Source organism: Oncorhynchus gorbuscha, unplaced genomic scaffold (assembly GCF_021184085.1).
Source record: "Oncorhynchus gorbuscha isolate QuinsamMale2020 ecotype Even-year unplaced genomic scaffold, OgorEven_v1.0 Un_scaffold_1372, whole genome shotgun sequence".
NCBI classification, from domain to species: Eukaryota; Metazoa; Chordata; class Actinopteri; order Salmoniformes; family Salmonidae; genus Oncorhynchus; species Oncorhynchus gorbuscha.
This window is the reverse complement of record NW_025746165.1, coordinates 130,001-143,355: the sequence shown is the minus strand read 5'-3', so window position 1 is coordinate 143,355 and position 13,355 is coordinate 130,001. Positions and strand designations below refer to the sequence as shown.

Sequence of the window (13,355 nt, the reverse complement as noted above, 5' to 3'; positions counted from 1 at the left end):
CTGTCTCTTTCTCTGCATGACGTATCAATGTACATATTGCCAAAGCTTACTTTGGAGAGTTACAATATTAACATAATTACATTTATAATAATCATTATTGACAACAGTTACAACAATAATCAAGGGTCAAAATAACCATACATTGAACAATAACAATGGTATAGAGGACATGTGCAGGTTGGTTGGTCTGTCAGACAATGTCCCTCATCTTATGGCAGGCAGCAATGTAGTGTGCTGCCAACCCACAGCTCTTTGCCTCCTCCCTCAACAGCAAGGGTAGCTTATTCTCATCAGAGATGTCTTCAAAAACTTCAATAAAGGTTTTACATTTGGGGAAACGACACTCTCTAATTGTTTGATATTTTTTACATTTTGTCATTGTTGCACAGCCTCTCCTCTACAGGGAGCTGGGCTTGGTAATGATATGAGAGCGTGTGTGTCTTTTCAATGCATTTTCAGAGAGAGAATATTACTTTGTGCTGGCTAATCTTTACATTGCATTTAGAGGGGGTTGATGGGGTGTATAGTTTACTGTTCGAATTTCACATTTTTACAATCTTGCTCATTTCCATTTTGATCAACCTTAGCGAATGAAAGGCCAAGAATGCAACGTCTGCCACGCCCACTGTAGCGCAGCGTGGAATCTTGCTTCGCGTTGATGCAGACAACTAGTTCCACAAGGCGAACCCGGTCCGAGTAACCGCAGCCTCGAGCCCAGATGCGACTCTGTCTCCTCTGGGGCGCGTTGGGCGGGAGGCTATGATAAAGACTGAACTTGGTAACTTGCACACAGTATAACATAAACGCAATTGAATGCAAGTTATAGCAGGGTTGGATCGTTGTAATTGTCGACATTGAACCCTGATATTAACCTCACCAGCAGCCGAAACAGACAGACAAAAAGGACCGCTTCTTGTTCCTCCCGAATCGCCTTTGAATGTGAGCTGTCCGCGGTACCTGGACGGGAAAGATGCAGCAAAGAAGATGCGGCTTTTTAATGGTTTTATCCTTTTTACTACAGATGGGGACCGCAGGTAAGTGGCGCAGATTAGGACACCAATAACCCAGCAAGCATTCAAATAGATTCAATGAATGTCATCACTGACTGGTGTTGTAGCCTATTGTCCAGTTAGTGCACAGAAACACCTATACCATTCAATGCAACTCCATAACCTATGCTTTCAGCATCACGCATAGCAGGCACATCTGTACGTAGTTTATACGGGGTTGTAATGGTATTTGTTTTGTCAGGTGCTGCGTGCATGTTGTTGCTGCGTGCATGATTTATGCCAATGATGAGGAATAGGGCTACCGTCAATATGTAACGGTGCATTAGAAGCATAACCATCTTATATTTCATCTGAATTTTTCATGCAACAAAGACAGAATCGAAGTTGTTCCGTTTGTGTGGTCCGTCTGCAAATGCATAAAGCTCGAGGCTGAAAGCCGATCGAATAGAATCCCACCTCTAATCCAATAAGGAAGCGTGTTTTCAGGACCATGGCTAGCAACCGGCCCAAAACAACACTACTGTCGTTAGGGAGAAAATGTCTCAACTGTGTTTGTGAAAGAGGAAGGGTCGCGCAGCAGTAATGACCTGGATGAAGGATTTAGCCTGTATTGTGAACGGTGTTAGTCTAAAGACAATGTCACGTATTATACACGTTGTTTTACTGAGAATGTACAATCAAATAATTACCGAGTTTACTATTGTGATATTCTACATCGATTTTACGGCTGTCATTACTGTATCATACTGATACACAGTTTATTACAGGTTAAGAGGGAGAAAGAGAGAGGGGGGAGAGGAGGAGGAGAGGAGAGAGGAGGAGAGGGGAGAGGAGGAGAGGAGAGAGGAGGAGGAGGAGAGAGGAGAGGGGAGAGGAGGAGAGGAGGAGAGGAGAGGAGGAGAGGAGGAGAGGAGAGAGGGAGGAGAGGGGGGAGGAGAGAGGAGAGAGGGGAGAGGAGGAGAGGAGGAGAGGAGAGAGGGAGGAGAGGAGAGAGGGAGGAGAGGAGGAGAGGAGAGAGAGGGGGAGGATGAGGAGAAGAGAGAGGAGGAGAGGAGAGAGAGGGAGAGAGGAGAGAGAGAGGAGAGAGAGGGAGAAGAGAGGAGAGAGGAGAGAGGAGGAGAGGAGGAGAGGAGAGAGGAGAGAGGAGGAGAGGAGGAGGAGAGAGGAGAGAGGAGAGGAGAGAGGGGAGAGGAGGAGAGGAGGAGAGGGAGGAGAGAGGGAGGAGGAGGAGAGAGGAGGAGAGGGGAGAGGAGAGAGGGAGGAGAGGAGAGAGGAGGGAGGAGGAGAGGAGAGAGGAGGAGAGGAGAGAGAGGAGGAGGGGGGAGAGAGGGAGGAGAGGAGAGAGAGGAGGAGAGGAGGAGAGGAGGAGAGGAGGAGAGAGGGAGAGAGGAGAAGAGGAGAGAGGAGGAGGAGAGAGGGAGAGGAGGAGAGGGAGAGAGGGAGGAGAGGAGGAGAGGGAGGGGGAGAGGAGGAGAGGAGGAGAGAGAGGAGGAGGAGAGGAGAGAGGGGAGAGGAGGAGAGGAGAGAGGAGGAGAGGAGAGGAGAGAGAGGAGGAGAGGAGGAGGGAGAGAGGAGGAGGGAGAGAGAGGAGGAGAGGAGGAGAGGAGAGAGGGAGGAGAGAGGAGGGACAGAGGGGGAGATGAGGAAAAGAGAGAGGAGGAGAGGAGAGAGGAGGAGAAGGAGGAGGAGAGGAGGAGGGAGAGGAGGAGAGAGAGGAGGAGAAGAGAGAGGGGGAGAGGAGAGAGGAGAGAGAGGGAGAGAGAGGAGAGGAGAGAGAGGAGGAGAGGAGAGAGGGGGAGAGGAGAGGAGAGGGGAGGAGAGAGGGAGGAGAGGAGGAGAGACAGAGGGGGAGATGAGGAAAAGAGAGAGGAGGAGAGGAGAGAGGAGGAGAGGAGAGGAGGAGAGGAGAGAGGGGGGAGAGGAGGAGGACATGAGGAGGAGAGAGGAGAGAGGAGAGAGGAGGAGAGGAGGGAGGAGAGAGGGAGGAGGAGGAGAGGACAGAGGGGGAGATGAGGAAAAAAGAGAGGAGGAGAGGAGAGAGGAGGAGAAGAGAGAGGAGGAGAGGAGAGAGGGGGAGAGGAGGAGAGGAGAGAGGAGGAGAAGAGAGAGAGAGGAGGAGAGGAGAGGAGAGAGGAGGAGGAGAGAGGAGGAGAGAGAGAGGGGGAGAGGAGAGGAGGGAGAGGAGAGAGGGAGAGGGGAGAGAGAGAGACATGTAGATAGACTACATGTATTTATTCTGCTCTTAGTCTCTACCAGAAGACCATTGATAAACCTGTCATTGTGACTCAGAGAGATACTGTAAAACCAACGCAGCCTGTAAACTAGATGTCTAGGGAAGATCATCTGGCTGTTACCATAGAGATCTTTTTCAATTCCACTAGCATTCTAATTCCTAACTCTATGCTTGTCACTCAGTGAAGGTCGAAGGGAAAAAACCCATGTGATTGGCAGCTGTTGACCTCCAGGCCTACGCCCCTGAGTTCAAGAATGCTTATTCTGTTCTACACTCTCAGAAGAAGCCGAAATGATTCCTAAAATCAGAGCTTTCATTCTTTTCACTGGCATCAGATATAGTGTGATGTATTACTAGGAGGGATGACATTTCTTCTTCCCACTTCCCTTCCATACCACCTTGCTGTGCTGACACACGTGCCTGGCACATGAGGAAATGTGATCTTTCTCTCCCCATATCTCTCTCTCTCACCCTCCCTCCCTTTCTCTCTCTCTCTCTCTCTCTCTCTCTCTCTCTCTCTCTCTCTCTCTCTCTCTCTCTCTCTCTCTCTCTCTCTCTCTCTCTCTCTCTCTCTCTCTCTCCCTACTGTATCTCTCTCTCTCTCTCTCCCTACTGTATCTCTCTCTCTCTCTCTCTCTATCTCTCCTCTCTCTCTCTCTCTCTCTCTCTCTCTCTCTCTCTCTCTCCCTACTTCTCTCTCTCTCTCTCTCTCCCTACTGTATCTCTCTCCCCCCTCTCCCTTTCTCTCTCTCTCCCCCTCTCTCTCTCTCTCTCTACTGTATCTCTCTCCCTGCTGCCTGCTGCCTCTGCCTCTCAATCTGGAAAATGAATAACAACATGACATTCACTCGAGAAAGAGTGAGATAAACAGTGAGCAGGGAGAGAGCACAGAAGGAGAGAGCACAGAGAGAAAGAGAGGGGGAGCAGGGAGAGAGAGAGCACAGGGAGCAGGGAGAGGGAGAGAGAGCACAGAGAGCATGGAGAGAGAGCACAGAGAGAGAGAGCACAGAGAGCAGAGAGAGAGAGCACATAGAGCAGGGAGAGAGAGCACAGAGAGCATGGAGAGAGAGCACAGAGAGCCGAGAGAGAGAGCACAGAGAGCAGGGAGAGAGAGCGCAGAGAGCAGGGAGAGAGAGCACAGAGAGCAGGGAGAGAGAGCACAGAGAGCATGGAGAGAGAGCACAGAGAGCATGGAGAGAGAGCACAGAGAGAGAGAGCACAGAGAGCAGAGAGAGAGAGCACAGAGAGCAGGGAGAGAGAGCACAGAGCGAGCACAGAGAGAGCACAGAGAGAAAGAGAGAGGGAGCAGGGAGAGAGAGGGCACAGAGAGCAGGGAGAGGGAGAGAGAGAGCACAGAGAGCAGGGAGAGGGAGAGAGAGAGCACAGAGAGCAGGGAGAGGGAGAGAGAAAGAGCACAGAGAGAGAGAGCCAGAGAGAGAAAGTGAAAGAGAGAGAGCACAAAGAGCAGGGAGAGGGAGAAAGAGGAAAGGGGGCAGGTTTCATGGCTCGGGGCATGAGCGGATGACTGATCAGCTTAATTAAACTAATACCAAAGACTATGAACACTATCCATCCCTCTCTCTCCTTCTTTTCTGTCATATCAGACTATATAGAACATCTCTCTCTCTCCTTCTTCTCTATAATACCAGACTATGTAGAACATCTCTCTCTCCTCCTTCTTCTCTATAATATCAGACTATATAGAACATCCCTCTCTCTCTCCTTCTTCTCTATAATACCAGTCCATATAGAACATCCCTCTCTCTCTCCTTCTTCTCTATAATACCAGACCATATAGAACATCTCTCCTTCTCTCATTCTTCTCTATAATACCAGACTATATAAAACATCTCTCTCTCTCCTTCTTCTCTACAATACCAGACAATATAGAACATCTCTCCTTCTCTCATTCATCTCTATAATACCAGACTATATAGAACATCCCTCTCTCTCTCCTTCTTCTCTATAATACCAGACTATGTAGAACATCCCTCTCTCTCTCTCCTTCTTCTCTATAATACCAGACTATGTAGAACATCCCTCTCTCTCTCTCCTTCTTCTCTTATCCATTCTGTCTCTTCCTTGCTTTCCTATGAACTGTGTGATGCTCTCGTTCTTCCTCTTTATCTTTCTTGTCTGTGAGGGATTCATTTTTTATATCTGGTTATACTGAGAGTTCAAAATGAAACTTGATGTCAATAAATCTTGATTAGCATTTTGAGTCCAAAGAAACCATATGGGTAAACCTGCAGTTGGCATAGCATCAACCATAGTGGTAGACCTACATCTAGCATAGCATCAACCATAGTGGTAGACCTACATCTAGCATAGCATCAACCATATTGGTAGACCTGCAGCTAGCATAGCATCAACCATAGTGGTAGACCTACATCTAGCATAGCATCAACCATATTGGTAGACCTGCAGCTAGCATAGCATCAACCATAGTGGTAGACCTACATCTAGCATAGCATCAACCATATTGGTAGACCTGCAGCTAGCATAGCATCAACCATAGTGGTAGACCTACAGCTAGCATAGCATCAACCATAGCGGTAGACCTACAGCTAGCATAGCATCAACCATAGTGGTCGATAGCACAGCATCAACCAGAGTGGTAAGACCTAGAGCTAGCATAGCATCAACCATAGTGGTAGACCTACAGCTAGCACAGCATCAACCATAGTGGTAAGACCTGCAGCTAGCATAGCATCAACCATAGTGGTAGACCTACAGCTAGCAGCATCAACCATAGTGGTAGACCTACATCTAGCATAGCATCAACCATATTGGTAGACCTGCAGCTAGCATAGCATCAACCATAGTGGTAGACCTACAGCTAGCATAGCATCAACCATAGTGGTAGACCTACAGCTAGCATAGCATCAACCATAGTGGTAGACCTACAGCTAGCATAGCATCAACCATAGTGGTAGACCTACAGCTAGCATAGCATCAACCATAGCGGTAGACCTACAGCTAGCATAGCATCAACCATAGTGGTAGACCTGCAGATAGCACAGCATCAACCATAGTGGTAGACCTACAGCTAGCATAGCATCAACCATAGCTAGCATAGCATCAACCATAGTGGTAGACCTACAGCTAGCACAGCATCAACCAGAGTGGTAGACCTAGAGCTAGCATAGCATCAACCATAGTGGTAGACCTACAGCTAGCATAGCATCAACCATAGTGGTAGACCTACAGCTAGCATAGCATCAACCATAGCGGTAGACCTACAGCTAGCATAGCATCAACCATAGTGGTCGACCTGCAGATAGCACAGCATCAACCAGAGTGGTAAGACCTAGAGCTAGCATAGCATCAACCATAGTGGTAGACCTACAGCTAGCATAGCATCAACCATAGTGGTAGACCTACAGCTAGCATAGCATCAACCATAGTGGTAGACCTGCAGCTAGCATAGCATCAACCATAGTGGTAGACCTGCAGCTAGCATAGCATCAACCATAGTGGTAGACCTACAGCTAGCATAGCATCAACCATAGTGGTAGACCTACAGCTAGCATAGCATCAACCATAGTGGTAGACCTACAGCTAGCATAGCATCAACCATAGTGGTAGACCTACAGCTAGCATAGCATCAACCATAGTGGTAGACCTAGTGGTAGACCTACAGCTAGCATAGCATCAACCATAGTGGTAGACCTACAGCTAGCATAGCATCAACCATAGTGGTAGACCTACAGCTAGCATAGCATCAACCATAGTGGTAGACCTGCAGCTAGCATCAACCATAGTGGTAGACCTGCAGCTAGCATAGCATCAACCATAGTGGTAGACCTGCAGCTAGCATCAACCATAGTGGTAGACCTACAGCTAGCATAGCATCAACCATAGTGGTAGACCTACAGCTAGCATAGCATCAACCATAGTGGTAGACCTGCAGCTAGCATAGCATCAACCATAGTGGTAGACCTACAGCTAGCATCAACCCATTCCCTCTCTCTTTGTAGATGTTTTTTCTGGTGACCATGACCGCTACACGACCAGGACCGGTGAGGGGAGGAGGTGGTCGGATAGCCCGGTCCCGGTGTACCGTCACGTGGACCAAGATGGCCAGGAGAGGACCCTGGGTCTGGAGACACCCGGGTGGCAGCGTGGTGGGGACAGAGACAGTCTCCATGCCTTGGTTAACACCCTCAGGGGCCAGCATCAGGCCAGACTGGACAGCTTCAGGTAAAGAGAGATGCTTGAAACCAACACAGTCCATCACATAACAAAAAATGAAACGCATTTAAAAAAACAAAATGAAACACAGATGTAGTGAGGATGTTGAGTTTGAGATGCAAGAGACAGTTCACAGAAAGGGACACGATGAAGAATTATTCAACACAATTGAACCTTTAGTTGAATAGTATTTTACAACCAACTCCTTTTGTTGTCTTGTATCACATGTTACTGTATGTAATACTGCGATTCAGGTTATACCTGCCGTGGTACACATGAGATGGAACTAATGAGATGTCTCCATAGTGCACCCTGATCATACAGAATGTTTCAGCAGGGACATGGCCAGGGTGGACAGCCTCCTCACCCAGTCCTCCCAGACCCATGCCAGGCTGGCTAAGCTGATGCCCGCTGCCCTGCTGGAGTCCCAGTCCCGCCAGGCGCCCCGTGGGCATGGAGCCGTCAGCCTGTTGGCACAGCCGGAGCAGGAGGTACGGGTGGAGAACGCTCCGGTCTCAGCACGCTGTATGGTCACCGTGGTGAGTAGAGGAGATATTTACTACACTCTGGACGTATTGATGGGTCGCTCCACCAGTGCCTTTGGAGATGTTTGGTAAAAAAAAACAGGTTGACCGTAACAGGGTTGACCGTAACAGGGTTGACCGTAACAGGGTTGACCGTAACAGGGTTGACCGTAACAGGGTTGACAGTAACAGGGTTGACCGTAACACAGTAACAGGGTTGACAGTAACAGGGTTGACCGTAACACAGTAACAGGGTTGACAGTAACACAGTAACAGGGTTGACCGTAACACAGTAACAGGGTTGACAGTAACGGGGTTGACCGTAACAGGGTTGACCGTAACAGGGTTGACCGTAACAGGGTTGACCGTAACACAGTAACAGGGTTGACAGTAACAGGGTTGACAGTAACGGGGTTGACCGTAACAGGGTTGACCGTAACACAGTAACAGGGTTGACAGTAACGGGGTTGACCGTAACAGGGTTGACCGTAACAGGGTTGACCGTAACAGGGTTGACAGTAACGGGGTTGACCGTAACAGGGTTGACCGTAACACAGTAACAGGGTTGACAGTAACAGGGTTGACAGTAACAGGGTTGACAGTAACGGGGTTGACAGTAACGGGGTTGACCGTAACAGGGTTGACCGTAACACAGTAACAGGGTTGACAGTAACGGGGTTGACCGTAACAGGGTTGACCGTAACAGGGTTGACCGTAACAGGGTTGACAGTAACGGGGTTGACAGTAACGGGGTTGACAGTAACAGGGTTGACCGTAACAGGGTTGACAGTAACGGGGTTGACAGTAACAGGGTTGACCGTAACAGGGTTGACCGTAACAGGGTTGACCGTAACAGGGTTGACCGTAACAGGGTTGACAGTAACAGGGTTGACCGTAACAGGGTTGACCGTAACAGGGTTGACCGTAACAGGGTTGACCGTAACGGGGTTGACAGTAACGGGGTTGACAGTAACGGGGTTGACTGTAACGGGGTTGACAGTAACGGGGTTGACCGTAACGGGGTTGACAGTAACGGGGTTGACAGTAACAGGGTTGACCGTAACGGGGTTGACAGTAACGGGGTTGACAGTAACAGGGTTGACAGTAACAGGGTTGACCGTAACGGGGTTGACCGTAACGGGGTTGACAGTAACGGGGTTGACCGTAACGGGGTTGACCGTAACGGGGTTGACCGTAACGGGGTTGACCGTAACGGGGTTGACAGTAACGGGGTTGACAGTAACGGGGTTGACAGTAACGGGGTTGACAGTAACGGGGTTGACTGTAACGGGGTTGACAGTAACAGGGTTGACCGTAACAGGGTTGACCGTAACAGGGTTGACAGTAACAGGCGTGACCATCACAGGGTTGACCGTGACAGGGTTGACGATTTCATTTTTAATCAGCCATAAATCCCCTAGTGACAGGGAAAAGGGTTTAAGTGGGTTAAAAGTCACAGAGGGACACGTCAAAATGATGAAGTTGAGCACTTTAGCATGTCTTTATTTCTATTATTTTTTTTAAATGATTTATTAAATTCGCCATGTGGTCTTTAAACCACATGGAAATACCCAGACACCCATACATACCCCACAAGACACAACTCTGTATTGGTGCAGAATTTCATCTTAAAACATCAAAAAGACACTCATTTCATGGAATGACCCAGATAATGATTGATGGTTGGGTGACTGCGATTTTATGGATTTTCACTTTGGTATCTTGAGCCAGTGGAGTCAAGCGACTTTGGTTGCAAACAATCATGAATATATGAACTACTGTGAGCCCGACACTCTGGGTGTCCGTCTGAAACGACAGGAAATACAATCATGAATATATGAACTACTGTGGGCCCGACACTCTGGGTGTCCGTCTGAAACCTCAGAACATAGGATTCCACCCAGAAGCAGCTCTGAATGTATAGCAGACCAGGTTGGAGGATTGCCATCCTATGGATCTTCACCTTGAGAAGTGATTAACTATCGTAACACAGTGGATTCAGAGTCCTTGATTGTAGATAATGATGATTGAATGATTGATCATTTAATTGATAATTTAACACGTCAAGAGCTCTTGCTGAGACATGGGTTTTGACCGTTCAGAGTGAGGGTGGAGTATGTGGGAAGAGGCCCGGGTTGAAGCCATTGGTCCTGAAGGTGGGTGAGGCCTGTCCCCCTCTCTGTGATGGATGAGAAACACCATCTGCTATTATAACAGGCAGGCCTTCAGAAGGAGTGTGTTAGTGTTAGAGTGTGTCTGTGTGTTAGTGTGTGTCTGTGTTAGCGTGTGTCTGTGTGTTAGAGTGTGTCTGTGTTAGAGTGTGTCTGTGTGTTAGAGCGTGTGTCTGTGTGTTTGTGTGTCTGTGTTAGCGTGTGTCTGTGTGTTAGCGTGTGTCTGTGTGAGTGTGTCTGTGTTAGCGTGTGTCTGTGATTGTTAGCGTGTGTCTGTGTGTTAGAGTGTGTCTGTGTGTTAGCGTGTGTCTGTGTTAGCGTGCGTCTGTGTTAGCGTGTGTCTGTGTGTTAGAGTGTGTCTGTGTTAGCGTGTGTCTGTGTGTTAGCGTGTGTCTGTGTTAGCGTGTGTCTGTGTGTTAGCGTGTGTCTGTGTTAGCGTGTGTCTGTGTTAGCGTGTGTCTGTGTGTTAGAGTGTGTCTGTGTGTTAGTGTGTCTGTGTGTGTTTGTGTGTCTGTGTTAGAGTGTGTCTGTGTGTTAGAGTGTGTGTGTGTGTGTTTGTGTGTTAGTGTGTCTGTGTGTTAGAGTGTGTCTGTGTGTGTTTGTGTGTCTGTGTGTTAGAGTGTGTCTGTGTGTGTCTGTGTGTTGTTCTGTGTGTGTCTGTGTGTAGCGTGTGTTTGTGTGTTAGTGTGTCTGTGTTAGCGTGTGTCTGAGCGTGTGTCTGTGTGTTAGAGTGTGTCTGTGTGTTAAGTGTGTCTGTGTGTTAGCGTGTGTCTGTGTTGTGTGTCTGTGTGTTAGTGTGTTTGTGTGTCTGTAGCGTGTGTCTGTGTGTGTGTTAGTGTGTGTCTGTGTGTTAGAGTGTGTCTGAGTGTGTTGTGTGCGTGTGTCTGTGTGTTAAGTGTGTCGTGTGTCTGTGTGTTGTGTGTTTGTGTGTTAGCGTGTGTCTGTGTTAGCGTGTGTCTGTGTGTTAGAGTGTGTCTGTGTGTGTTTGTGTGTGTGTGAGTGTGTCTGTGTTGTGTTTGTGTGTTAGAGTGTGTCTGTGTGTGTCTGTGTGTTAGAGTGTGTCTGTGTGTGTTGTGTGTCTGTGTTAGCGTGTGTCTGTGTGTTAGCGTGTGTCTGTGTTAGCGTGTGTCTGTGTGTTAGCGTGTGTCTGTGTTAGAGTGTGTCTGTGTGTTTGTGTGTGTTAGAGTGTGTCTGTGTGTGTTTGTGTGTTAGCGTGTGTCTGTGTGTGTAGCGTGTGTCTGTGTGTTAGCGTGTGTCTGTGTGTTAGCGTGTGTCTGTGTTAGCGTGTGTCTGTGTCTGTGTGTGTCTGTGTGTGTTTGTGTGTCTGTGTGTTAGTGTGTCTCTGTGTGTTAGTGTGTCTGTGTGTGTGTTAGCGTGTGTCTGTGTGTTAGAGTGTGTCTGTGTGTGTCTGTGTGTCTGTGTGTCTGTGTGTGTTTGTGTGTTAGCGTGTGTCTGTGTGTTAGAGTGTGTCTGTGTGTGTTTGTGTGTCCACACAGTCTCTGTCTTTCCACGAGATGTTGTTTCCTACATTTCTTAAGGGAATCTTGCTGTTTTCTTGAGTAATTTGAGGTGAAAGGGAGTTCCATGTGATCATGTCTCTGTAGAATACTGTGTGTTGCCGTGAGTTCGTTTTGAACTTGGGGACTGTGATGAGACCCCTAGTGAAATGCCTTGTGGGTGTCTGAGCTGAATGTTATTTGATTTACGTAGACAATCTGGAACTTTCATCACGGTAATATTTCTCATTAAAACAACTAGAAGAGAAGCAGTTCATCTCTCGTCAAAACCTCAACCAGGAAAGACTGGCCTGCATGTTGTTGATGTTAGTTCTGTATGTGTAGTTAAGGGCAAGGCTTCTCTGTTTTGAACCAGCTGCAGGTTTACTAGGTCTGTCTTGTCTGCACCTGACCATATTACCGGACAGTAATCAAGAAGCCTGAAAACACATATTTTATAAAAGACATACCCCTCCCAATTTTCACAACAACTTTGTCAATATGAGTGGACCGTAATAATAGACCATACTGTGTGTTATACCTAGGAGTTAAACTTCCTCAACTTTGTCAATGGCCACACCCTTTATACACAAACTCCAGTTGAGGTTTATGTCTTTAGAAAAATGTTCAACTTTGATGTGTTAATAGACCAAATACAAATGCTTTTAGTTTCAGATGTGTTTAGTTTTACTATCAGTCAGCCATTCCCATACTGACTGTGACTGCTGTTTTTAGAAGGTCAGTGAGCTCACTGGCTTTGAGGTGCTGACATGTAGACTGGGGAGTCATCCGTGTTCATAGTCATTCTAGCTTGGTGTAAAACCAGTGGAAAGTTATCTGTAAAAATAGAGGAGAGTAATGGACCAAGACAACAGCCCTAAGCAATAAGCAGAGACATGGTACTGTACTGGGAGAGTAATGGACCAAGACAACAGCCCTAAGCAATAAGCAGAGACATGGTACTGTACTGTACTGGGAGAGTAATGGACCAAGACAGACAGTACCTGGACCAAGACAACAGCCCTAAGCAATAAGCAGAGACATGGTACTGTACTGGGAGAGTAATGGACCAAGACAACAGCCCTAAGCAATAAGCAGAGACATGGTACTGTACTGGGAGAGTAATGGACCAAGACAACAGCCCTAAGCAATAAGCAGAGACATGGTACTGTACTGGGAGAGTAATGACCAAGACAACAGCCCTAAGCAATAAGCAGAGACATGGTACTGTACTGGGAGAGTAACAGACCAAGACAACAGCCCTAAGCAATAAGCAGAGACATGGTACTGTACTGGGAGAGTAATGGACCAAGACAACAGCCCTAAGCAATAAGCAGAGACATGGTACTGTACTGGGAGAGTAATGGACCAAGACAACAGCCCTAAGCAATAAGCAGAGACATTGTACTGTACTGGGAGAGTAATGGACCAAGACAACAGCCCTAAGCAATAAGCAGAGACATTGTACTGTACTGGGAGAGTTGACTGTGGTGTGTGTGTGTGTGCATGTGTACCAAGTGTGTGTATGTGTTCTCTCCTATAGATTGTGTATGTGTTCTCTCCTATAGATTGTGTATGTGTTCTCTCCTATAGATTCTATATGTGTTCTCTCCTATAGATTGTGTATGTGTTCTCTCCTATAGATTGTGTATGTGTTCTCTCCTATAGATTCTATATGTGTTCTCTCCTATAGATTCTATATGTGTTCTCTCCTATAGATTATATAT

At 47.5% G+C, this 13,355-nt stretch overlaps 1 protein-coding gene across 1 annotated transcript in view; it reads left to right on the top strand.

Annotated features, from left to right (window-relative positions):
* Window positions 1–831: 831 nt before the first annotated feature.
* Window positions 832–13,355, top strand: part of LOC124022405 (receptor-type tyrosine-protein phosphatase R-like) — a 131,305-nt gene continuing 118,781 nt past the window's right edge. Inside the window, 3 exon segments of the mRNA XM_046337340.1 lie at window positions 832–1,034; window positions 7,224–7,446; window positions 7,772–7,976. Of these exon segments, the coding sequence (XP_046193296.1) occupies window positions 1,022–1,034; window positions 7,224–7,446; window positions 7,772–7,976 (441 nt within the window). The 5' untranslated portion in view covers window positions 832–1,021.